Source organism: Phoenix dactylifera, chromosome 17, assembly GCF_051530095.1.
Source record: "Phoenix dactylifera cultivar Ajwa chromosome 17, Ajwa_hap1_PhDact_Kaust_v1.1, whole genome shotgun sequence".
Classification (NCBI taxonomy): domain Eukaryota; kingdom Viridiplantae; phylum Streptophyta; class Magnoliopsida; order Arecales; family Arecaceae; genus Phoenix; species Phoenix dactylifera.
The window spans coordinates 11,881,704-11,908,303 of record NC_143206.1 but is presented as its reverse complement, the minus strand read 5'-3'; the positions used below and the strand labels follow the sequence as shown (position 1 = coordinate 11,908,303).

General features: G+C 38.1%; 3 protein-coding genes across 7 annotated transcripts; 2 read left to right on the top strand and 1 right to left on the bottom strand.

Moving 5' to 3' along the window:
- Positions 1–2,705: 2,705 nt before the first annotated feature.
- On the bottom strand, positions 2,706–11,106 carry LOC103711720 (vesicle-associated protein 1-2-like). 5 transcript variants are annotated; one of them, XM_088713749.2, is made up of 10 exons: positions 10,770–11,032; positions 10,576–10,667; positions 10,218–10,387; positions 8,886–8,956; positions 8,297–8,378; positions 5,073–5,188; positions 4,799–4,996; positions 4,427–4,489; positions 3,737–3,814; positions 2,706–3,100 (listed from the first exon to the last, which is right to left on the bottom strand). In XM_088713749.2, the coding sequence occupies exons 3-10, from the start codon at positions 10,249–10,251 to the stop codon at positions 2,990–2,992; spliced, it is 753 nt and encodes a 250-aa protein (XP_088569875.2). In that variant the 5' UTR covers positions 10,252–10,387; positions 10,576–10,667; positions 10,770–11,032; the 3' UTR covers positions 2,706–2,989. The 5 variants fall into 5 exon arrangements, with proteins under 5 accessions (XP_088569875.2, XP_089784439.1, XP_088569876.2 ...); XM_089928313.1 differs by having other exon boundaries at positions 10,576–10,675; positions 10,770–10,992; XM_088713750.2 differs by having other exon boundaries at positions 10,174–10,387; positions 10,770–10,991.
- A 5,822-nt stretch (positions 11,107–16,928) lies between these two features.
- Positions 16,929–21,027, top strand: LOC103711719 (acyl carrier protein 1, chloroplastic-like). The gene is made up of 4 exons (XM_008797974.6): positions 16,929–17,188; positions 19,327–19,437; positions 20,172–20,294; positions 20,617–21,027. The coding sequence occupies exons 1-4, from the start codon at positions 17,123–17,125 to the stop codon at positions 20,743–20,745; spliced, it is 429 nt and encodes a 142-aa protein (XP_008796196.2). The 5' UTR covers positions 16,929–17,122; the 3' UTR covers positions 20,746–21,027.
- A 149-nt stretch (positions 21,028–21,176) lies between these two features.
- Positions 21,177–26,276, top strand: LOC103711749 (protein NETWORKED 3C). Its single transcript, XM_089928147.1, is given in 4 exon segments — positions 21,177–23,131; positions 24,072–24,183; positions 25,336–25,855; positions 25,857–26,276. Coding segments are annotated over 4 exon segments (903 nt in total). The 5' UTR covers positions 21,177–23,004; the 3' UTR covers positions 26,001–26,276.
- The last annotated feature ends 324 nt before the right edge of the window (positions 26,277–26,600 follow it).

Genomic DNA, 26,600 nt, shown 5'->3' with positions numbered 1-26,600 from the left:
GGAAGGGTAGGGATTAAGTTTTAAGAAATTGGGCACATTCTCATTCCGCTCTAGAGTCAAAATGAAAATGGGACTCCCTCCAACCAAATGGCCGAAATGAAAGTCACTCATTCCCATTCACATTCACATTTCAGAGTCTCAACTTTTCCCAACTAAACATGCCTCTGATTCTATTGCAAAAGTAGAGATAGAGAACATGACATTCTTCTAGGACCTCTGTTCACTTAACAGAATATGTGCGAGGACGAGCAACCATGCACTATTTAAGTACACTAAATTGCATATAATCCTGTGTACAATACCTTTTGTTCGTATGAAACAAGATATGAACTCAATCGATGTGCATGAGTGACAGATATCCCCATAATCCCAACAATGTAAAATCTTACCGAGACTACCATTAACTACAGAGAGTACACAAGCAGACAATATGAATGCATAAAATTTTGTGTAGATGTTGAAACTGGAATTCAGCAGGTGTAGCTCCTAAATCTTGGAATATGTCGTTGTGATCCTGTGAATACCATACAATCGATGTGCATGAGTGACAGATATCCCCATAATCCCAACAATGTAAAATCTTACCGAGACTACCATTAACTACAGAGAGTACACAAGCAGACAATATGAATGCATAAAATTTTGTGTAGATGTTGAAACTGGAATTCAGCAGGTGTAGCTCCTAAATCTTGGAATATGTCGTTGTGATCCTGTGAATACCATACAATCGATGTGCATGAGTGACAGATATCCCCATAATCCCAACAATGTAAAATCTTACCGAGACTACCATTAACTACAGAGAGTACACAAGCAGACAATATGAATGCATAAAATTTTGTGTAGATGTTGAAACTGGAATTCAGCAGGTGTAGCTCCTAAATCTTGGAATATGTCGTTGTGATCCTGTGAATACCATATAAAATGGCATGGAATCCTTAATCAGAAATTTTGTTGATAAAGAATATATGAAATAAGAATAAATTTTGCAGCTGCCAAAAGGGAAAAGGTATATAAACCTCTTTCAGGGTTCTGTTTGATGCCTCACCATCTTCTGTGGTATATCTTCCACATGAGTGGGAATGGATTGGGAACCAAGTAAGATGTAAAAGTGGGACAGATTGGGGGAGGTTGTGGATCATGCACATCTAAGATTTCCAATATACTAGAAATCATCTCACCCTTTACTCATATTCCCTCTTCTCTCTTCCTCCGCTGCTCAAAATTATTACATTTTTGTGGTTAATTCAAAGAAAAATGCCACCTTTCAAAAATGAACTCGGAACCTTTCTTTCGTGCATGCACTATAAGTGGTACCAAGAGAGGACTCAAGAGTCAAGCCCTACTGGCAAATGATTACAGTTGATGGAGTAATACTGTACTTAAAATGAAATACGAAGAACCAATGTCCAAGATAAGAAAATCCTTAGCTAAAGAGGTTCTTTTATCTGCAAGGGCAATGGCCTAACTCCCGCATAAGAAACAATTCTTAGCAAACACATGGAAGGGGAGTTTGCAGGGACTGAAAGAGGATGTAAACACAACAAACTCCAAGAAACTAGGATAATGAATTCGAACAAAAAGATGATTCTGCCTACTTGTGGAGGAATTATGAGTTCACTCTCTCCTTCCAACCCTTTGCTAATCCCTTCAAATTTTTCTTAATCAACATACATGGTGATAATTTTAAAATTTTCCGCAGAAAATCTAGTATGTTGGACGACCATGTACATGATACTTCATTTCAAGTACAAAAAGCTGAGACCAAATGGTTTTAAAGCTCTATCGACACAGAATTTTTTAGTAAACATGTAGAAATATATTATATAACCTAAATATCATAGTTTTGAATAGAAAAGGAAAATTACTAAATAAAACCTGGTACAAGTGAAATACTCAAAAGATAATTAAAGTGCAAAACAGAACTAAAATTTTCTCCACCCAAAGCATAATATACTATTAGATGGAAACCATTTCATACTATTTTTCAAATATCATATTCAAAAGTAAAATACTGAATCTGAAAATTTCTGCTCCATTTTCTCCCAAAAAAAGAAAGCAATTTGCACCACTTCTAACCTGGCTTAGATGTGGGACCATTCTCCCCCAATTAAGCCCAAGCAAGCAAGAAACAGATTCCACCTTTTGGATGGCGTTTTAAGCTGGAAGAATTTAAATGCCCCAAAGTGCTCTCTGAATTTGTGGATATCTGCAATCATCACGTTCCATAACAGCATTCAAATTTCCCAGTTCCACTTTGATAATCCAATCCTTGGCTGGGGGATTCATCAGCCACAGAAACAGACTCACTTCCACTACAAGCTGAGCCATCAGTCGTATGTGGTGTCATCATATTCCACTCTGAATGTTTAGCATTTTAAAGAACAAGGTATCACCACCATCCTAGTCACTCTATGGATGCTGCAATGAGAGCATTTGAGAGCAGAGAACTTTTGGCACTTCATCAGATTGCACTTCATTTCTCCTGCCTTTAAAACAGAGTCAGAATTCTAGAGAAGATTCTGACTAGGTGAAATTGAACCTTCTCAGGCGGTAAAGGTCCATTAAAGGCCGCCGTGGCCGTGACTGTCAGTTTTACATATCCAATAAAAATCATCAAGCCAATTTTCAGTAGTCCAAAGTATAGCTCAAGGTCCAGCCGATTTTTCCTAAACATGGCCAACAAAGTGAGGATGGAAACAATCTGATATAAAATTATCAACATGCTTTATTATTATGAAAAAAAAAAAAATCAAGGTTAGCCTGCGAGGAGAGAGCATCTCAAATTGTCCCTCTATACAAAGTAAAAACTGTCTTTTGTAACCTAATATATTTTCTCTGGTGCAAAACCATCAGAATAGAGAGATATACATGATGCATTTTATCTTTTATCCTTGGGAAAGAGTAGTTTTCTATTGCATTTGATATCACAGATTGTAGCATCCAGCTCCAAATCAGCTGTGCTTGTCTTTGCTTTTCGTTCCGTCTCTCATGGGTGCAACAGGTATCCAAGGGCCACACCAACTATTGTCATGAAAACCAGAAACAAAAAGGGAAAACCAACCTGAGTCCCTGCCATACACTTCCTTCTGAACAATATCTGAAATTAGACACCAAGATATCAGAGACCCATTACATTCTATAAGAGAATGGTTTCCACAAGAAGGTACTGACAAACTGAATAAAGAGGACGAAATCATACTAGGACATAAATAAGAATGCTAGTCTGTGTGAATGACCAGCCACTACATAAATGTTTGATTCTCAAGGGTGCATAAAGATATCAAATATGCAAAGATAAATTATGTAAGGCAGGAAATCATCAAGCAACTGCACAGCAATGTGTGCACTAATTTATTCATGAGCCACTTGAACTTGATGTAACAAAATGGTTGCTGCTCATCTAATTGGAAGGTCTCAAGAAATTAGAGGCACAAGAAGCAATTCAAGCATACAAAATAGTCCCCTTTTTTGGGTGGATGTGGGGAGCGCAGAAGAAGCCTCATGAATAAAAGGTTCTATTCTTCGTTATTGCAATGCTCTATAGACTACTGCATAAGCAAGGCTTAGAAAAAGTGTCAATCAGAGCAGTTATAGTTTAAAAGGAATAGAATTAGAGTTTAGAAATTAATTGGTTTTCCCTGATTTCCCAGTCAAATAAGATGCAAATTTCTGAACTAGAAAACAGTAGTGTTACAAGAGATAAAAATTTGCTTCTAAATAAAATAAGACTCACTATTTCTTGTTGCAACTTTTCCCTCTCTTGAATGGCTGCACCATTCTCTTCTTTCAGCCTTGTAACTGTATTTTCAGCCTGCAAAATTACCCATTTCTCTTATACTTCAAAGATTATCCTTTGAATAACAAAGTATATTTCAATGAAGAAGTGCGGCAGAATTTGACAATAGATTTATAAAAGATAAAACAATAAATCACTTGCACCTACTGTGACCTGCTCCCTCGATTTATGTGCAATACAGCAGTTCTATCAATAACATACAGAAAAGCCTATTTTAACTAACAATATGTTCTATGCCATGCTAGATCGTGGAGAAGAATTATATGGACTTGGAAGCAGGTTACGTCTGAAGTCTAAACAAAACCTTTAAGAAAAAGTTTGTATGCTCAAATGGAAGAGCAGACATTACAACATCATTTCCATTTCTCAGTATCACCAAAGAGCAACTATGTTCACTTATTATTATGATACTTGCTACCATATGTTATCTATACCTAAACTTAGAAAGCATAAATCTGGAACCGCAGATCCCCAATTTGAGCAAGAATCCTGATTACAGCATGTGTTGGGCCAATGATAAAGGTAAGCATGGGGGTGCAGAAAAGATCCAAGAAAGTGGCATTAAGAACAAAAGTATCAAAGACTACAATCTAGGCCAAAAATCAAGTCATATGTATAAAAACTGACCTCATTTAGTTTCACTTCAAGATCGTTCAGCTTCAACTTTAGATCCTCAACATCCTTGGCAACCTGAAAATAATATGAAATGGACAATTGAAAAGAGATGTTTCACAAAAAGAATATAGAGATTATGGTGTCCATATTATCTATGTACAAAAAAATTAAAAAGCACTGTTTCTAAGACTGATCATTCAAAAACTAATATGGAGAACCAAACTGATTATGTCTTCTCAATAGAATGCATTTCATTATCCAGTAGGCTATTTATTAATTTCATATAAATAATGATAAAATTGCAGCAAAATATAAGGTGCAGTACCTTGGGGTCATAGCAAAACATAAAAAGACATGATGTGAAGCTGGAACAAAATCTCTTACATGAAATGGGTGAAGATTCTCGACTCCATTCATTTCTTGATTGGTTGAAACAGGAGTTTCTTTCAAATTAGGTGCTTCGTGAACTGGCTCCTGCTTTAAAGCTCCATTAATTGGTTGCGGTACTGGAAAATGTGGTGAGCTAACCAGAATGACTCTCATTTTGTTCTCTTCAATATATCTGCCATTTGCTTTAGAAAACTGAACCAGGAAAATGAAGAGGATTATAGAAGGAGAAAACAAAAGGTCAACATTCAGGGCAACAATATATACTCACAAAGCTCGGCATAATTTCCTCATCCATGGTACCATATGAAACAACTGTACTCTGAACTAGGAACTTATCTCTTAACTGCATATCAGGAGGAGCTGCCTTTTGAGCTTGCATGGTAACTAGATTGAGATTGAATCAGCAACACAGAGATCAGCTAAAAAGAAAGTAACTAATACTAATAAGAAATCTAAGAGATAAATTTAAAGCACCAAGCACAGTTGCCATAATATGACCCTACACAGTGATATTAACTCCTAGGTTTGTTTCAGTTAGAAACACTGAAGGCCAACAAAAAGAATTCAATAATGAATGCAGAATCTAGGTGATAAAACTAAAATGTGATGCACAATAACCATTATTGTGTTCGTATAGTGGCATTGACTTTTAGGTTCATTTTAGTTGGGAATGGTGACAATGAGAATCAAAAGTCGCATTTCTGGCATCAAATTTGTTCTGAGGAAATTCAGATGATGAACTAACATGGTCTTCCATACCACAGAAACAGCCCATTTGCACATTGAGTGCGCTCCTCTCCTCTCTTAGTCTTCACATTAGCATTCTTTTTTCATACTACTATATATCACTATTCTATCTCCATTGTTCTACCATAATTTCTACTCTTTGGCTTGCATATCATATAATTTCAAAGCCAGCTAGTAGATGAGCTCTTTGCTGATTTTACTTCCACAGAGTGATTTCCAGGGATAAAATATCTATTAAATGAATTAACTGAAACAAAAGAAACGGCTCAGAATAGTCCGCTAACAAGACTACCTTCATGGTGATACTAAGGAGAGAAGCATCTAAGTTGTCCTAGGAGTTCACATGAACATTGATGTATGGTTAATTTAGATGCACAAATCATGACATAGTTTTATGATATAATGAAGCCACGGAATAGCTCTTTGAGAAATCAAAGAAGAAGGATGCAATAAAAGTGATATATTTAACAAACAAAATTCTGGCTTGAGTTTTTTTTTTTTTTTGCCTTCGAATGTTTAACAAGGTCTTGCAGAAACTTATGCTGCACTCATGAAGTACTTGATGGACTGAATCTCTACAAACATTTAACAAGTGATACACACTCAGAGAAATTATATGAAAAGAAATAGACTGGCCACATCCATAGCTTGTTTGAGGAAGTGCAACCATCTATTCTTACAAGTGATACCCTGAAAGTACAATTATGCTCATGAATGCCACGTCTACCTGTTTTCCCTTACCTATTTGAATACCTGGTGATAAGTCCGTATAACTCTTGATCATGGTAAGTCATTTAGTAAATGCAGAATTCAGAATTGTCATGGTGATTGTGATTCCAGTGTAGCCAGAGGCCCAAGTAATATCTGCACAGTTGTAGATGTTTTTTGACACAGTGGAGTCAAATTTCAGGACTACTTTCAAAAGCCAACATGGGCCTTCGAAAGCCAACATGGGCCAATCATGATATTGTCGCCTATCTCCCCCGGGCAACAATTGTTTTTTATCTTCTTTTTGTTGAATGCTCACTCCAAGTGTGCTGCTTTTCCTCAGACAACAAAAGGGTCATAAATGCAACAACCTCTGATATCATCAAAAGTTCATGATTGCTATTGATACCTTTTTGAAGAAAATTCCTTTTTCATCTTACAATATTTTAGAAGTTAGTTAACTTTAACACCCTATTAACTACTTAAGACTTAGTAGCTCTCCTGCCATAGCACGAATAAGGATCTGGAGGGTCCTGTAGTTCCTACTATAAAATGGAAAACTAAACATGTGTTACTACTCATCCAATCACTAATTTACTTCCTTGAGTAGCTTCAATTCAGGTTATCATTAGTTTGATTGTTCCTTGTCCTCCCAACTTTATCCTTAAATCTTTGGTTGAAGCCTTTCTCATGATGGTTGGAAGCATCACAATGCAAGGACAACACAGATTTCTCTCCATGAAAATAACAATTATCAAGTCATTCCTCTTCCTAAAGGGAAATAATTAATGGATATAGGTAGGTCCATGAAGTATAATGATAACAAAACCCAAACTAGGCATCACGTAACATGCATATGGACCTAACTGATTTAATACCTCTCCGCTGGATGACTTAACTCCCTTTCCATTACCATCTCTCTTGCAGCCATTCTGAAGGATGAAATCTACCAAGAAGTTAAAAATAACTTTCTTTCCCAGAGATAGAAAAGAAGATGTATATGCATCAACACAGGATTTACTGCTGAATAGAGAAGAACTCAAAACTAAAAAGGGTGCATTTATGGCCTTGAACAGACACTAGAGCCCAATTTCACAAATCCAGCAGAGTTTTGTAGAATATGAACTTATATGAAATTGTATTAACATTGTAAGGAAGAGCTCTCCTTGTTAATTACATTATATGATTGGAAGCAACGCCTTAAGTTGCAGAACTGAAATTCCTGAGACACCATGTTCATGGAAAAAGACCACCTTTGATCTCCATATTTCCTTCAAGTAGTAGTAATGTCAATATGAAATAAACCTTTTTGTGACGAGTGCTTATCGATCAAGTTCCGCAAGTCTTTGATCTGCATATTTCCTTCAAGTGGTAGTAATGTCAATATGGAATAAACCTTTTTGTAACGAGTGCTTATCGATCAAGTTCCACAAGCAGGACTACGTGGAAGTGACCCTGTAAGGGACCAATTCAAATTCACTACTAACCAATTAGAACTGCTGGCAAATCCTAGACCATACAGCCGAGTAGTTAGCGAACTGATTAAACTTAAAGATTAGATGACCTGGTTTTTATTTGAAGCCAATGCCATCAATAATTTATGCCTCGATCTTTTAATTAGGTTCTAAGTACCACCTTCATTGTTGTTTAGTTCCTCCTTCTCAATCACATTCTCTCCTCTATATAGAAATGCATATAATGAGATTTCTGCAGGGTTTACATGAGATTAGCTACACCATTCAAGGCTTCTCATTTGAGTCACTAGAAGCAATATTCTTGCAGCCATTGTGTTGATTTGAAAGGAATCATAGTATTACAAAGTCAATGAGGGAACTTTACTTACAAGATGTAAAAATCATAAAAATATATGACAAGTCAGTAGAACTTGAGGATATAAGATTTCGATGATCAGCATACATGTGAAGCAAAATGACATTATATAATTTGAGGATTAGGCAAGTATGCAACTTGATGCCGCATCTCTTTTATTAAACAAACAGCAACGTGCTAATAGCAAATGTATATATGTATAGCTACCTGTAAAATCACATGTTGATCTTGGTAAAATGACACCTGTGTTTGGTCGCACACAGTATCTCTTGGGTGATGTAGTTTTGACCTAGTAGATGCATCATAGTCCAATCAGTCACTATTATGATTCAATCTAATATATAATGACAGAGCCAGAATGGAGGATCAACATTTCATGGTACTAAGTGATTCCCAAATGAAAAACAAATTGAGACTACATTTTTTTCATGTATATGGTTGGCAGCGAGGGGGAAAATTTGAGTGCAAAAGGCATTTTAGTGATCAATGATAATAGTGAAAAAATGAACAGAACTAAGAACAGAAATTTAGTAAGGCATAGGTGACCATGGACAACTAGCATAAGCAATTCAAAAATTAGTTACTCGTGCTACCGAAAGACAGATCCAGAAATAACACCAGAAACCTGCCCTAATGAATGATCTTAAAAATCCATGAGAATAATCACAAAGCTCTTGTAAGCACATAATTTTTCAAGAGGCAACAAAGCAGAATTTACAACCCCTGAACCACTGCTCTTTATAAGCAGCCACATTATGAATAAAACACATGCAAGAAAAAAACAAGAAGCACTAACTTTGAAGGCAACGTAATCATCGGTTTTATTGACAAGATGTACCGAACACGAACTCTGCTTCTTCAACTCAACTGACAGAAAGAAAGACATTACAATCTGTAAGACTCCTACCCGTATCCAAATCAGAAAAGAGACATATACAAACCTATGACAATGAAACCTATGATAATGTACAACAATAATAATAAAAGGAGAAATAAGAAATCATATATACTGCTATATTTATACAAACAACAGAGGAAGCATATCAAATTAACAAAAATTATGGGAGAAATTTATGCTCTGTAACACAACAAATTATCAGATGAAAAATCATAGCAGGCAACCAAAAAATCAAGGCAACAGATTATCAGAAAATGACAAATGATATTGGGATCAGACAGAACTTCTTATCAGAATCACATGGACTCAAGTAGCTAGTTGTGGTCTAAAACAAGAGTGGTGGAATATTCTCCAAGCTATGTCAAAGGATCAGAATGCCAGTTCATGTCATACAATATCCTAGGAGACATATTATGTCAGCAAGCTATGCACACAATAAAAGGATGTGTGCCTTTGTCACATTAATGTTAGCTTGTATCAGTGCCTATCAGTCTACACCGGTGCTTTTCATGTCAAATGTAGCTGATACATGCCAATAGTTACTACTCCATACTTGGTTCCCCCTTTTAAATTCATCCAAAAAACCTTGGTTCTCTTAGTGACAATCTACAGTTCTTTTCCTGTCAATTTTCATATTGTTAATCTTGGGGATATAAAAGCTCATCAAAGGCAAAAAATCAAGGTGACCAATTATTCCCCATTTTCTTTTCTTTCAAAACTTTCTTTTTTGGCTTTAGAATTGAATCAAATGTTAAAATCAGATAACTATCACATAAGAGGAACCATGTTTGATCCTCCCGAAGACATTCAAAGAGCATGAGGCTATTAGATAGGGTCTTCAGGTGAGGTATGATCCATCAAAAACTTTTCAGCTAGCCTTTTAGGTGAGGTCCTTGGTTGTTACAATTATACCCTTACATTTCCTTCTTACTTGGTGACATTCCGAAAGGTACATCATATATTTCTACATTGTTCATTTACTCATTCTTTCTCATGGTTTGTGCTGGGAAAATTGCATGTGATCCTAGTCCATTAATCTACTTTTCCCATCAAAAGAACAGAAAAGACCATGCATATATTTGATATTAAGAATTAACTAACTTATATGAAATTATTCATCATAGACTTGCTCCATTATTGATTCTGAAACATTTCGATAATCTTAGAAAATGTATACAGTTTTCACCCATTTCCTCTTCTCAAACAAAAATCTTGACACCATCCAAGTACCACAATAGGCAAGTAGCATTACAAGCATGTCCATGCTCGGGTCCTCTAATCCCCCGCCGTCCGTTCAGGTGGGTCACACATCAGTTGGTGGGTCCCAGCGGAGAATCAACAGCGGGACAACACGATCAGATGGTAAGTGTTGGAATATATTCCAGTGTCATCAGATTCAGCTATATATTTCCAAAAAAGACAGGATCAAAGTGCATACTTTTCCGTACGCTAACTATTAAAAACAATAATTAAAAAAAAAAAGCAGCTATGCGTATCCTTTGAAGCATCTACGATGTTCCATGTTATAAAAAATAAACGATCGGTTTTCAAAGCTCACGAGACTGCTTCGATTCTTCTACCAACTTACAGGTGAACTTCAGTTCCCGTGGTTCGATTTCCAGAAGCACTTGGCCCATCCCTTCTTCTACGCTCTCTCCGCGATCACCAAATTCCTTCGATCTATAAATCTACACAAAAAAAAAGAAAGAAACCAAATCAAACACCAAACTTCTACCAGAAACTAAACAAATCAAGTGGGGTGGGAGATCGACAACAACTTACTTCCGAATGGTAACTAGACTTCCCTCACGGAACGGTGGAAAAAAAGAATCCAACTTCGCCTCCAATAAAATCACCGACCAAGAGAAGGGAATTTTAATTTGGTAGCGAAATAGGATGAGACGTGGAACCCTAGGCCTCAGCACAACTGTAACTGAGATGTTGCCGAAAGAATTTATTAAGACAGAGAAGAAAGAAATAATTTCGAGAGAGAGAGAGAGGGGAGGGGAGGGGGGTGGAGGCTGGGAGGGAGTAAAAGCTAGACCGACTCGGCAGTTCCCCGGATAGCACTTAAATGAAAAAGATCGGCTGTGTGGAATAGTATTCCAAACAGCGTCGTAGGGGACTAAAATGCAGGCTGCGATTTGTAGGAGACGAAGAGGTTTACGTGTCAACTGATGGTTGGTTTCTAGAAAGTATGGTCATGGAGGTTGAGTAGACGTTTTGTTCCTTTATTTTGACGCGTAAGGATAAAAGTATTTATGACAATGGCTAAAAGTTTTTTTTCTGCTCGCGAAAGACTTCTGAAAAGATGTCAGAATTATTTTAAATGCTTATATTCTCACCCGTTTATTAATTATTATTGATGAAAGGTTTACAATGGATGGTTTTTTTTTTTTTTTTTTTTTTTACTGCAAGACGGTCTAGTCTGGTGTGAATCTATTTAAAAATAACAATCAAAACAATGATACCCACCTACACCATTATTGCTTTCTAAATCCAGCCAATTATCATAGCCCAATCATTTTAAAATACTGACTGTGTTAGCCTATAAAACAAGCCATATTTGGCACATACCGGTCTAAATTATTTTTAATTTTATTCTAAAATAGAAATATCGAAAATCTGATATCTACCGGTAACAATTATTTTAGGGCTCGGCTTCTGATGGTGAAATTTGCACCATCTTTTCTGCCACCAAGTAGCACTCATCCTCTGATATGTTTCGGCCCATGATAAGAATTGCTTGCAAATCGACAAAAGAAAACAAATGATGGGCGAAAATATGATCCACTTGTCTTTTTCCACTGGTGGGACTGGTGGATATGGTTGAGAAGTCGGCGGCAGCGACAGCATGAAACTTGATGTTTTGTTGTCCCTCCCGGCGCCACCGGCACCATCCATATCAACAGAATTTTACCAATAAGGCGAGCTAGGGCACGTGTTGAGTGTTGCTAGGTTTTGTCTTTAAGCGTGGGAACATATTAAGCTAAGTTGGCTTAGGAGGAGCAAAATTTGATGTACGGACTGTTGGGGGTGAGGTGGCGGTGTACGTTGCGCAGGCTGGTGAGCTGTCGCACCGGCCGCGTCGCGTTGCTCGCCTCCTCGGGAAGCGAAGCAACCGGTTCCAGCGGACGTTATTATTTCCATATGACCGTTATGCCCCTATTTCCATATGACCGGTTTGGATCTCGTATTTATATCATATATTCCACACTTGCGATTCTCTTCCCATGCGGACAACTATTAATTTTTTTAAAATATATAGAATTTTTTTTAATTTATAATACTAATTTTATCCATATGCACATCTAATTATATATGCCTGATTTTAATTAAAAATAATTTCTAATCTACAAAGTTTTAATTTAAAAAATAACTTTTTTTTCATGAGCGTTGGAATTGAGCTTGTGGAAAAGAGATTATAGGGTATTTTTTTAATTCATTTTATTAGAGTCCTTGAGAAGCGCATGCAGCTTTTTAAGCTAGGGGAGGAGATTTGTGTTAATTATAAAATAATTTTTCCTCAAAATTTTAAATTTTTTTTCAATTCTTTCTCTAAAAGAGTTTTGTCCCATCTAAAGAAATGATTCAATGATGGATCCGTCAAAACGGAGTTAAAGGGCAAAATGAGAGTGCAGGTGGATGGGTTGGACAACTCCATTGGATTTGTGTTCTTGGGATGAGAAGGAATTGAAGATATGTGATTTGATTATATCAAAGACTATGGATACCATCCTAAGTGGGGCAGGAGAATGTTATAGTTGAACCGTCCCAGTGAATTTCTCGGTTCAATGATGTTGAAATTGGACCAGAACTGCTGGAGAAGCCAAAACTTATCAGGAACTGCTTTTGTAGAGCAGAGTGGATGGGAGAGGACATACTAACTAGCGCAAGGAACTGGACATCTCGTGCGTTCAAAATGTTTGAACCATGTCATTAGAAAAAAAAATTGGATATATATATATATATACACACATATATATTCATCCATATGTTTAATTCTAGATGCTTAGTTCTAATCAAAGAAGTTTTGGATATGGGAAACTTTTTAATTAAATAAGATAAATGAGAAAATTTTTTATGAGGACCCATGCAGGTATATATTTAGTTCCATATCGGTTATTCGATGGATAAATCTTATGTACTTATAAAGAATGAAAAAATATAAATAATACTTTCCGGCTAGCCTTTTTGGATGAGGTCCTGAATTGTTACAAATGGTATAATACAAGAGTTTAACTGATTATGAAATTATCATAAATGGAGATTGGTGCACATGAGTAATTCTCTTACCATATACCGCTTGGCATGCTTCGCTTTACCTGCATAATCCAATTTTCATTTATCTATATTTTTCATATATTTTGAAAATGTTGATGATTTTTTCTACATTAAAGTTATATCTAGTTTCTAGGAATGAAAAGAATCGAAATAAAATAGAAGGTAAGGAATTCAAACAGCGATTCCAATTTCATTGTTTAGATATAAAAAGAAGGATTGTCAGAAAACGGAATAGCAATTCAATTCCATTAATTTTTTTTATTATTATGACATTATTTATAGTTTCATTTTTTATTTTCATATTTTTATTAGTCGATCTTTATTCTATTTTTATTTTATTTTTATTTGAAATTTTTAGTTTAAATTGAGTACTTTTTTAATTTTATAATTTTTTGTGTTTTTGTAATAGTTTTTACTTTTATTTTTATTCACATTTTTGTTATTAGTCAATATCATTTATGATATTTTTAAATTTTATCTTATTTTAGTTATTTATTTTAATTAATTTATAGTATTTATCTAATGAACCTTTGTTCTTTCTCATCTATCATTTGATTAAGCAAGGAATGGGTGATCTAGGAGTGACAAAATGGATGACAAGGAAGAATATACTAACAGATACCTAGAAAACTTTTTAAAAAATAGGAAACCAAGTTTAAACTTTGTTCTCTCTTAGTTTTGTTCTTCCTCCGCCAATGATCAAATGGGAGCTATGGTGTCTTTAATCTAATTGACAAATGGTTCGATGAGGATCGACCTCATCTTATCTTCAAGTTTCTTTTCTATTTGATCTATAAATAGGACCCAAAGTAAGTGCAATTATATGACAATATATTAGCCAGAGAAATCTTTGGATGCCCTTCATCACATGATAAGTTGATAACATATGTTCCATTCGATCACTTAAAATAAAAGCAGCGCAAGAGAGCAGAGCAAAATAATATCTAACATCGGAATTCATAAAATCATCCGACATCATTGATGGACTGACAGACAAACAGGACCGCACAAGTGTCACAAAGTATATAAAGATCAATATACGGTAACAACGTTTCATTTTTTGAAAATTATATTTTTTAATAGTAAAGATTTTTTTCAGCTGAGTCCCATGGCTTTTAGAGCTATGTGCATTGCTCACCAGATATGGCTGGCTAGGAATGATAGGATCTTTGACGGACACCGTATGTCGCCGAGATATGTGGTAGTGTGCTTGTGTACAAGTAGAGGAGCTCAATTACGGAACCTCGTCAGGTGGACCTCTGATAATTCGAGATATATGGGATTTCCATTCCGCTCACGCAGCACCTCGTTTGGTATTTTTCACTTGGGAGCCCCCACCTCCGAGTTTCCTCAAGATTAACATTGACGGGTTAGTACAGGACGGTGGAAGTAGAGGGGGCGCTAGGTTCGTCATTAGAGACCCGAGCTCTCGTGTAGTAGCGGCTAGTAGCTGTCAGCTAGTAGAGACCTCGGTCCCCAGCGCCGAGCTGAGGGCTGCATTAGAGGGCCTTCAATATGCGCGGTGAGTGTTGCACGCTTGCTCCATTATTATGGAAAGCGACTCGGCTACTATTATAGGGTGGATCCAGGAGGGTTCGAGGGTGTCGGGGTGGGATCATCCCCTACTCCGAGATATTTGGGCCATGGGTAGAGATGGGGACGCCTTCTTGGCCAGACATGTTTATAGGGAGGCTAATGGGGCCACTGATTGGATGGCCTCTTACGTGGCCAGTCACTCAGGTGGCACTTTGTGGATGCAGGGGAGAAAGTTGCCCACGACTCTCCGTGATATAGTATTTTCTGACTTTATTGGGTGTCTCCATACTCATGTACTGTAAAACGCCCGCCTAAGCAAAAAAAAAAAAAATAGTAAAGATTTTTTTTTCTTTGTGGGCACTCCTCTGCCATCCATCAACACATCAAGATTCCCCTGCACATAGATCTACTCAAACCAAGCATCATCTTATGCCCAAATCTCACACACTAGTGAATGGCAAATAGGTCATTTTATCCTCTATTTCCTTAACTGGCTACTCATCCAAGACTTGGTTGGTCATTGGATCCGATGTTCTCTTATAGCTAAAACATTTCCTTATTTCCAAACGAATAAGATCGGCACAAGAATGCTGGAGCTTGCGCCCATGTAGTGTCTAAGTTTGGACTTAGGGCTGCAAGTACGTTCGGCCCAGCCCGACTTCAAATTGGGCTATGAGCCAAGCCCAAGTTAACTCGATTCAAGTTTGGGCTTAAAATTGGGGCACGTAGATAATTTAGGCTGGGCACGGGTAGATATTTGGCTCGAACCAGGCTTGAAAACCAAGCCTAGTGTTAGGCCTAAACCCAGTATCTAGCCCAGCTATGGCCTAGATCCGGCTCGTATCTAGCCCGAGGTCAATTTCTTAATTTGGTTCGCTGAGTTTGCTCTAAATGAGCTAGAGTTCAATTGAGGCCATGGCCACTTGGTTCGCTGGTCTCTACTTCTCTCGAAGAGTCCCGATTAGCTGATCCATAATCAAATCAGCTAGGGTTCTTGAAGAGACCCAATTGGTTGCCACCTCCTTCACCCGTTTCTTCTTGAAGCTATTGAGTGCCTGATGGTTGGCGGAGGAGAATGGAGTTAAATAGGAGCTTGAGGTTGTCAAGATCCCAAAGGCAATCCAAGAGAGCCCAAACGGCCTTGAGGAGGTCGGTGTGAGAGAGGAGGGCTAGGATGGATGTGGGGTCAAGGGTGAGGGTATGATTGTAGTCGACAATGGCATTAGCAAGGTGGTAGGCGGTGCGGTAGGCAGCAATATGGCTAATGAAGCAAGCAACGCCAACGACGAGGGATTTTAGGGCCCCCGAAAGTCCAAATGGTCTTTCTTTCCCCTTTCGATGCGAAGCAAAAAGTCTTCTTTTGGGTTATAGTCTTTCTTGCTTCTAAGCAAAATGTCTTCCTTTACCCCTTCTTGATGTGAAGTTGAGTTCGATACAAAGCATCGAGATACTCATGACAGACTCTACTAGCAAGTCTTCTATATAGAACTGTTCAGGTCAATGTTTTTTTTTTTTTTTTTGGGTACAAACTGTCCAATTTGTTTTAGTTTTTCTCTTTTTTTAGAAACTACTCTTCGGCTTGAATGGTTGTGATACTCGGATGGATTTTACATTCAGAACATGATTGAAAATTTATTCATATGAGGCCTAACCCTCATGTCTCGGATGCGGATTGAATGAAGCAGCCTGGCCCAAATAGCTATATTCAGTTGGCCCAATAGCCTTGGGCCTAATTTTAGAATATTTCGGCGATAAATTATTTGTGGGCCCAGCCCGGCCCGTTTCCTACCAAGCGGTGAGTAGGAATTATGAGAAGAAGTGCGGTAACCTAAGCTCGGTGACGGGAGCGGTCAATAGTTTGTTGAACAGCCATTTGCCAACAACCACGTGGAACACGGCTGACAAAACCCTTCGAATCGATACTTCCAAAGCCTCCCCGCTTTCCTTAACCCGCCGCCCCTTATGAAGCAGAACCCAACTATTTCCTAATTTACAACAAAACCATTAGAACTTCATCGTTATTTGAGAAAACTTTTGAGGTCAATATAGGAATTTTATATTCCGGCGTACGCTCCCCCGGCCCTTTCGATACTACCGAGGCCCCGGCAGTGCCATTATGCCATAGCGACACCCTAGCCTCGTTCTCTTTATATACGGGGGACAACGAGAAGCGCCTCCATGTAACTCTTCGTGCTCGTCTCTCCCCCAGATCCAATCCTCCTCCCTCTCTCTCACTTTCCCTTTAGCTCTCTCTCTCTCTCTCTCTCTCTCTCTCTCTCTCTCTCGCCTTCTCTCTTTTTTTTTTCAATCGATCCATGGCTTCAATCTCGGGAACGGCGATCGCCGCCTCTGCTCGGCCTCTATTTGCTGCGCGGGCTCAGGTATTGATCTCTTTGAGCTCCCTTCTCGTTCGAGATCTGCTCTTCGTTTCTTTTCCTCTGCTCGGATCTGTTATTGTGGATGAGATTTAGGTTATTCGTCTTCGATTTTGAACGATTTGGCATGCTGTAGTGGCGATCTGCTGATGGATTAGGGTTTTTATTGCTCATTTCACTGTTTTTAGTTTGTTAGGCTCTTCTTTCGGGATTTTGGGGATTTTCCTGTTGTTTATGTTTTAGGAAGCGTTTTTTGTGGTTCAATGGAACTTACTGGCATCGTTCGATCTATCATCTCTCTCTCTCTCTCTCTTGGGTCGGGGGGGTTCTTTTTGATGATCAATCAGCTGGCAAATCTATGATAGATCATGATGGGACGTGAGTTTTTTTCTCCCCGTATCTCCTTTTTTTTTATTTCCGAAATCATGAAACGTATGCGGGGTTTTTTTGGTTTTGATTAGAAAAAAAAAGTGTTAGGTTTTCGTAACGGTGCGGCAATTTCAAAATCAGATGACAAAAACTCATGCTTGTTTCAAGATAAGGTTTTTACGTATGCAAATATTTGTTCACCTAAAGATGCCCGAGTTCCAGTTTGGATTCGTCATGCCTTGCATGAGCCTTGAGGGGATGTTTTGATTATCGGTGATTTCTCTTTGTTTGTTATAAAAAGCCATTGTTTTCAATGATCTTGTCGGTAAGGATCTGAATTGTGACCCTCATGAGACTTCAGCTGCCGCTTGCGAATAGTAATTAGGTTTTCCAGACATACACTATGCAGTTTCAATAAATTTAAAAAAAAATCTTAGCGAGAGAGCACTTGTTTAAATTGAATAGTACTCTTCTTTGTGTGTTCGCTATATCTAAATTGATGATGATGCAAGACAACAAACAGAATTTTTATCTCTCCTGAGACTTCCAGATGCATTACTTGGTGGACTCTGGTGTAGTTGATGCGTGCATCTCATGACTTTGGAGAGTTAGATGCATATAAACTGGAGATTTGATCACATTCTTAGATCTTGCCAAAGTTGACTTTAGTTTACACGTGCAAACTGAAGAATACTGTTTATTTCTCTTGAAGGCGACCACCTTGGGTTCTTGTTTGATTTATTTTTGGCACTCCCATGGAGTTGGGAGGCCTCCTATAGGAAGTATACATTAATCTTAGCACATTAATTGCTTGTTTGTATGGTTTTCAGGATGCCCATGGAGCTAGGCTATGTTTATTTTCGATGGCTGGGTAGTCTGATTTCCTCCCATGTCCAACCCCATCCGTTCCCTTTCTTTTAGTGTGTGCCTGTATGCGTGCATGTGTTTGTGTACATCTGTGTGAGGTGATTTGCTCCAATCACAAACCTTTACTTATCAGGAATACCTCCTCTAGGAGCTATGCATTAAGGCCTATTACCTTGAGTGTTAGTTTGTTTTGTTTTTATCACTCCCAAGGAGCTAATCTAGATTCATCTTAGGTAGCTGGGCAGCATGATCTCCTCCCTTGGATTTTTTTTCTTAGGCTATTGAGATCTGTGCCTGTATTTAAGTGGTCCGCTCTAATCATAAATTTTGTTATTTCTTCAAAATGTTAATTTCTAAATAAGGTTTTTATTTCTTAAGGAAGATAGCAGTTTAAAACAGTGAATAGAAGATGAGGGGAAAAAGACAATCTTTGCAAAAGCTCTATTCAATGTAAGGAACCAAAGGATTTTGAATTTCATTTCCATCGTTCTTGGAAGTTAACTATTCTTCAAAACACAAGTTAACTATTCTTCAAAACACATGGAGACACAGATTAATATAAAGCCACGACTCTCTTTTTTCAAAAAAACTTATGCAAAATCACTAATTAGCTTGATTGTGATGTACAGTCAAATGTAGCCTAAGTGGTTTGAACTACTTGATGTAAGAGAAATAGTGGAATGCATGTATCAGCACAACCCTTGATAGCATAGTTGATCAGTTGTCATGGCCATAAACCATTATTTTTTCAGTAGATACAGTTGTTGCATTTCCATTGAATGTTTCCTATGCTTGAAAGATTCTTGTACATGAGTTGTGGCAGAATACATTTTGTGCCTTTTCTAGCATGAAATTTGCTGATTTAATGAATTAGTGGTATAAACTAAGTGTGGATTGTCGTTGTGCAGGTTGCGAAAGGGTTTTCTGGACTGAAATCTGTTTCGTTTTCCATTCAAAGAAAGAGCTTTCCATCAGTTCGGTTGCAAGCAGCCCCACGACGCCTGCAAGTTTCCTGTGCTGTATGTATCTCAATATCAGCAGCTTGTCATTTTTTCTGTGTTTTGTTGCTTTCAAAATTGGTCTCGACTCTGGTCATCCAGTACCAACCATTATTAGGTGTTTATTTTTTCCAGAGAATGCCATTTATCAAACTAGATATATGAACAACAGGTCTTGCCACAAAATCTGTGGATAATATTTGGTTGGATAAATCATTGGATTCTATTCTTGTATCAGATCACCATTATCCACTTTTATCAAATATTAAAAAAACTATATCTGATTTAGGCGTGGAACACTTTTCTGCATGCTAACAGACATGCATTTCTAAACACTCAGCCATGTGTCACTGCCTTATAAAAGTGAACTGACCCCATTCATTACACTCCGATATGTGCAATTGAGACATTCCTGTAATCCAAGGTTTATTGCTAGGTGGGCCTTCTATGATACATCTTGGTTTCTGGAGATGAAATCAGCGGCCATAGTTTCTGCCAAGTTTCATATTGTCAAAATCTCAGTTTTCCCAAAATATCAGAAACTAGGGCTTGATATATTCTGCTTCTAAATATTTTTACTTTTCTGCTGAAGGCTTATGGAGTAACTGTCACTTTTGTAGTGCACTACCATTTTAACCCACATGCAAACGGGCACCTTGATACATGAACTCATTAGTTGTAGGCCATATGCATATAAAGATGTCAGGTCGCAATGGTAACTTTGTTGGTAATAGGGACCTTTACCTTTGAAACAGGCAAAACCAGAGACAGTTCTGAAGGTGTGTGAAATAGTGAAGAAGCAGCTGGCGCTGTCTGATGATACTCCTGTGACTGGTGAATCAAAGTTTTCAGCGCTCGGGGCCGATTCTCTTGACACGGTATGATTCATTGTATTCAAATTATTAGGTCATTTTGCAGAATTTGTGTACTTACGTGGCAAAGTCATCCATACTTGAAATCTCATGTACATGCCAAAATTTGTGGTGCTTAATGCACTTCTTTGATCTTAAAAAAAACACAATGATCTGGCAGTTGACACCTGAAAGCATAATCCCCCTGCAATTGAGTCACATAACACCTGCATGTCTGTATTTCTCGGACTAGATGCCTGTCACCATTTTTCTTACACATACATTCTTGGATCATCTAGTATGCGTTGTTGCACATCCTTACTTGGAAGTCTTTATTTCCTTCTTGTAGGTTGAGATTGTCATGGGCCTTGAGGAGGCATTTGGGATCACTGTTGAGGAAGAAAGTGCACAGAGCATCACAACGGTGCAGGATGCTGCTGATCTGATTGAGAAGCTTGTGGAGGGAAAATCTAGTTAGATAAATAACATTTTTCGGGGACAAAAGTTTTTCGATTCGAGCACATTTCCGTCATCCTAGTTTTGCACTCTGTTGGCTCTCTGCCAGTTAGAAGGTTTCATGCTTGGGGTTCTTATTTAATTTGGTTTTGTTCTATGCAACTGCTAGGGGACCATATCAGATATTCTCTGTTGGGCCTTTATTTTAATCTTCTCTGCATCCATGTAGCCAATCTCAAAGTACCAATCACATTTTATCTATTATGAACTCCAAGAATGCGAAATGAGGGGGAAGTATTTCCAATTTGGTACCATTAATTTTAAATCGATTGATCAGGACGTTGGCAATGCAAATCAGTCCCAATATCCGTTGCTTCAAATCTAAATCTAAATTTAAATGGGGTTCTGTTCTGTTTCATTGGTAGGTTTTCTTACTTTTGTGTGATGCAGCCGATGTCAGTTGCGTAGTATTTCTTGAGATTTTCTTGGTAGCTCACAGAGATGTATCATTGGTGGCTCAACTAACTTGAACCTAAGATTTGGGATGGCTGAACTAATTTGAACCGAAGATTTTGCTGTTCAACAACGTGCCTAATGTCACATGTTGATCAACTAGAAACCACTTGTGCGTGGGATTCTAATCTTACGCTCTATGCCTGCGCGCGTACCCTTCGCTCAGACTGAACCGAGAACTCCGGGTAACGAGCCGCCCGCGAATCCGAGATGCGAGCAGCAAGGGACCAGCGGGAGGGTCGACGCCCTTCGAAAGCAAACCTTCCTCTCTTGAGAGGGAGGGGCAGTATCATCGAAAGCTACGGAGTAGTTCTAAGAAATAGTGAGATTGATCATAATAGGTTGTATCATCCAAACTAGGCTTCGGAGTAGTTCTAAGATATAGTTAATTTGATCAAATCTATGTTGGTTTTAAGTATTCCATATGGAAGTGTAGATCCCCAGTTCTCGAAGCAGTGCTCGTGATTGGGTTGGAGGCTGAGGATGCGGACTAGGGTTTTGGATGGATAGTTGAGTGGTGCTTTGGAGGCCGAGGATGTGGAGTAGGGTTTTAGCAGAGGGCAGAGAGGTGCAGTGCTCCCTCCCTAAGATAGCCTGAATGGCTACATGGCAAATATGGATTGATACGGTGTATTGTTAAGATAAAACATCAAATGTAGGATGTAATTTTTGAGTTAAATGAGTTCAGTTAATGGGAAATTATTAGTTGAACTAGTTTCACCACTATAGTGGTGGATCAGTCCAATCAGAAGGTAATATGAACAAATTCAAACAAAGAAGAAAGGAGAGAAAAAAATGAAGCCCCTCTGTGTTGCTTTCTAGTTAGGCCGGTCCACGGAATGAGGGTCAATTAAGAAGGAATTCAAAATTTTCATTAAAAAAAATTAATTATTAAATGGACCAAGTTCCATATTACTCTCTTATATTTAGATAATTTAACATCAAATGATGGGTGCCTATCATCCATCGTACACATGTTTTGAGATTTAGATTTGCCCATGTAATAATTTCTCCATGAAGAGGGTTAGGGATGGGATTAGGGATCAGGACTAATGAGTGAAGGGGTTTGGGAGAGGGGGATGCTACCTTCATTTATTTTCAAATAAGAACGCCTTTTTTTTTCTTTTTTTTTTTTTTGCTAGGACGGATGGGTTATACCTGGTGGGTACGGATACACCCAATAAAGTCAAAAAATAGGATACCTCGGAGTGCCAAGGGCAACTTCCCATCTTCAGTCCACAAGGTGCCTCCGAAGTGACAGGCTACATACGCAACCACCCAATCCGCAGCACCATTGGCTTCACGGTAAATATGCTTGGCCTGAAAGGCCCATCCTTTCCTCACCATAGCCCAAATGTTATGGAGCAAGGGATACTCACTACCGTTACCCCTTGGGCTTCTCTAGATCCAACTGATAACGGTGGCTGAATTACCCTACAGGATGATGGACTTGGCCTGTAACATGCACCGAGCATGGCGAAGGCCCGCCCAGGCAGCTCTCAGCTCCGCACTTGAAACCGAAGTGTCAAATAACTGACTACACCCAGTAGCCACAATTCTGACAAACGAGTTCCAAATAACAAAATCTGCACCTTCCCTCGTGCCACCATCCAGAATTGACCCATCAAAATTGACCTTCAGAAAATTCGGAAGTGAGGGCTCCCAGATGAAAAACACCGTATGAGATACTGTCGAAGTAGAATAAAAATCTTAGATGTTCCGAGCTATCAAGATCCCTTCAACGGCAATGGTGTGACACAGAGCCTAAATGCGAGCACTCTCGACCACAAATTTTGGGGACATACGTCGTTGTACGAGTCTTCGCCATCGCTTCGTTTGTCTCCCATCCGACCCGAGACGAAGACGGACCTCAGGGCCAAGACGACTCTCACCAGGTTCTCTTTTTGATGTTTGAATCCCTTCTTGTTCTTTTTGTTCGGAAAAAAAAGATAGGATTTTTTGGTCGTTTTCGAAGAGAACAGGAGTCGGAGTAGAAAGCAGGAAAGAATGGTTTGTTCTATCCTCTTGATACCTCCTTAAAATTTCTGATCCTTGGCGACTACGGAAGTAGAGGAAGAAGAAAACAGAGCCCAAAAAAAGTCTGTTTGCTTTATTTTTTTCCCATTTATTTCCCACTCTTGGATTCTGTTTGAGCCTTTCCGGAATGATCGGTACCTACAGTCCGTCATATTGTTTTATTTCAATTTAGTCTTTTTGCTTTTATTTAACGTGTTATTGTTTTCCGGGGTATTCGAATCCCTTCTTGTTCTTTTTGTTCTAAAAAAGATCGGATCTTTTTGTTTGTTTTCTAAAAGAATAGGATTCGGTGGAGGGAGCAGAAAAGAGTGGTTTATTCTATCTACTGCGTACCTGCTTAAATTTATTGATCCTAAGCGACTAAGGAGGTAGATGAAGAAGAAAACAGAGCCCAAAAAAGGGGTTTTTGCTGTTTTTTCTTTTCATTTATTTCCTTCTCTTGGATTCTGTTTGAGGCTTTCTGGAACGATCGGTAGTGATATACTTTTATTTCATTCAATCTGTGTCTATTTCTCTAAACTTTCTCATCTTTTACCTTAATGACATTTTATTTCGGGGACAGAAAGGAGGGGAGGGAGAAAAATCCCTTTCTTACGTCTCCAAAATCATGAATTATTAACATCTAAGCCCTCGGCCATCGCGATTGTTAGTCAGATTCAGTAGCATAAAGCAATCCGGCTCAGGAATTTTCAAACTTAGCTGTCTGAAGCCTAATAATCCATGTTACTGTCCGATTGATGCTACATCTTAATTTGAATTGAATGATGAAGATGGGGTTGGTGGTGGTGGTGGATGCAGGTATGGTGGTTCGAGAGCCACAGCAGATCAAGGCAGTCTTCGTGGTTGTTGTCGACTCTTACGTAATTGAATTTAGAAGATTCGTAGACAGTATTGCAGTAGAATTGTTTGTGTATCATATGATCCTTTTTGCCTTGGCATTCCTTGATTCTCCATTGCTTGTAAAACTGCATTATCTACATGCTTCGATTCTGCCATTGTTAATGTTAATTTTAGGAGTTGATAAGATATTGGATTAAGAAATTCAAGACAGATCAAATATTTTTTCCAATTAATTGTGAAGTATTGAATGTAGATGGTGAGAATCTCCTTGGGTTGCTATTTTGAAGGAAAAATAAGAGTGCTAATAAAGTGTATAACAAAATAACAAAGAACAAAGAGACAAGTTTTGTTCCATATTCATTTGATTGGTCGGGGATGTTAAATACAACAGAAAATAACTGAAGGTATTATACTACCTTCTTAGTATCCTACTATTCTTCTTTTATGGTGGATCTGTTGACTGTTATCTGGCCATTCCATCATTTTCTTGATAATCTTTGGGTGGAGATACATGTAGAGTTAAAGGGTTGGTGACAAATTGCTGTTAAGTTAAATAGTATGATGGTAAAGTTATGCACGTACAATATACTATAGTATACTAGGCTCTAGTATTACATTTATTAATTCATTCAATTTATATATTTGCAGACGTGCATCACAATTTATTTGACATACTAATCTTCATGTGAATTTGCAAGGATATATCTATATATATATGTATGTATGTATGTATTTATATATAATAAAGAGCTGGACTTGGCTACACTTGGGTAGATTTACTCAGATTTGGTCAGGTCTGATCCATTGGAGGTCTTATATCGATGGCCCAAGCCCTTGGATGTGATCTACTAACTTTAAACTACTTACATTAAAAATCATATAATTTGGAGATCCCTAGATTATATATAAAGTGATAAAAATATATATGTATATATATATAGTTTCAAGTTATTTAGACTATTCAATTTTTTGACCACTTGATGTATAGACTTAGGGTCTCTAAATCACATGTTTCACATTCAATAGCTCAGATCATCGATATAGGACTCTCATTGTCCAATATAGAGCTGGCCGGATCTGAATGGAGATCCAATATGCATGCATACATGTTAGCTACTTGGTACCACTATTTAAGTAGGTACTAATTAAATTTGATTTCTCTAGTCTTTAGATTTGTTTTATCATGGTAGCTAGGGAGTCAAAGCTTTTTTTTGATGTGCAGATCTGGAAGAGAAGGCAAGCAAATTCTGAAACTGATAGAGGAAAATGCTGACTCATTTGCTCAGCGCGCGGAGATATTCTACAAGAAGAGACCGCAGCTTGTAAATATGATTGAGGATTTCTATCAAGCTCATGGTTCGTTGGCTGAACAATAAGACCAGCTCAAGTCAGGATGTCAAACACGTTGCAGCACATCATTTGGTCCCTCTTTCTTAGAAAAAGGATGGTTGCAGAAGGTACGGAACAGCTCAACAGATGAGTCATCCGAGCTTTCCTCAGATTTTCTTGATTCTGAGGATTCTGAAGTTGATGATCCTGAACAAGAAGCTAAGTAGAGAGCAAGTTGAGTGAGGTGCCAGTTAATAAGAGTGACTTATGGTGTGGTGAAGCAGATAGAGGAAGAACTAGATGGACCTAAACAGGAGAATGCAACTCTGAAGGCTGAGCTAGCAGAGGAAAATGAAGAGAAGAGGGAGGTCATCAGACAGCTTCCTTTACCCTTGGACATCCTAGAGGAGGAAAAATGCTGATTTGAGGAAGTGCATCAAGGATGCGAAGAATTCGGGAAGCCATTTTGAATTCAAGAAAATATTCATGGAAATTATTTACTGGACTCTCAAAGCCTCGGACTACAATTGGGGCCCTCTAATGATTCCTCAAGTGTGACATAACATCTTTTGAACCTTCATTGTCTCTCTATAACAAATTTATAGGGTTAAGAGTGTGGCCTTTTCCTTGCTAGGCTTGAGTCGAAGCAGTATGATTTCATAGAAGATTCATTGTTTTAGCAATTCTTTTTATGTATACTCAAGAAGATTGTGTGCTCTTGTACTGTCAGACCCAACCTTACATGTAATCTTTCCTTGTGACGCTCTCTTTTAATTACAAAAGTTATAAACCGAGGATGTCTATGTGTAAAAATGACATCAGTAGCTTCCATCAGATCTGGTTTTTAAGCTCTGGCTGTTCGGTCGCAGTAAATTTTCTACAGATGTATACAAATAGAAATTCACTGTTTACCTATCTTCTTTGAATCGAGCAATTCATTGTCTGACGGCAAAACGGTCGCGATAGCCAGCTACCTATGAACCTCACCTAATTTGTTCTCTGTTATGTGATGGCCAAATATGGGTCATAGAGCTTTTCACAATTTCACCTTTTCTTCTGAAGACTTCACGTTCGGACATCATTCTCTTGTTCTTACATACTTCAGTTACAGTTTCTTATTCAGAGCAATGGAAGATGCCGCATCCGAAAGCACTCGGC

Coding starts and splice junctions, on each gene's coding strand:
- LOC103711720 (XM_008797975.6), bottom strand. CDS start 10,624: ATGGGCCAAGTGCTTCTGGAAATCGAACCACGGGAACTGAAGTTCACC. Junction 8,957..10,575: donor ACGGGAACTGAAGTTCACCT/GTAAGTTGGTAG, acceptor TCTTTCTGTCAG/TTGAGTTGAAGAAGCAGAGT. Junction 4,490..4,798: donor AGAATCTTCACCCATTTCAT/GTAAGAGATTTT, acceptor TATTATTTTCAG/GTTGCCAAGGATGTTGAGGA.
- LOC103711719 (XM_008797974.6), top strand. CDS start 17,123: ATGGCTTCAATCTCGGGAACGGCGATCGCCGCCTCTGCTCGGCCTCTA. Junction 17,189..19,326: donor TATTTGCTGCGCGGGCTCAG/GTATTGATCTCT, acceptor GTCGTTGTGCAG/GTTGCGAAAGGGTTTTCTGG. Junction 20,295..20,616: donor GGGCCGATTCTCTTGACACG/GTATGATTCATT, acceptor TCCTTCTTGTAG/GTTGAGATTGTCATGGGCCT.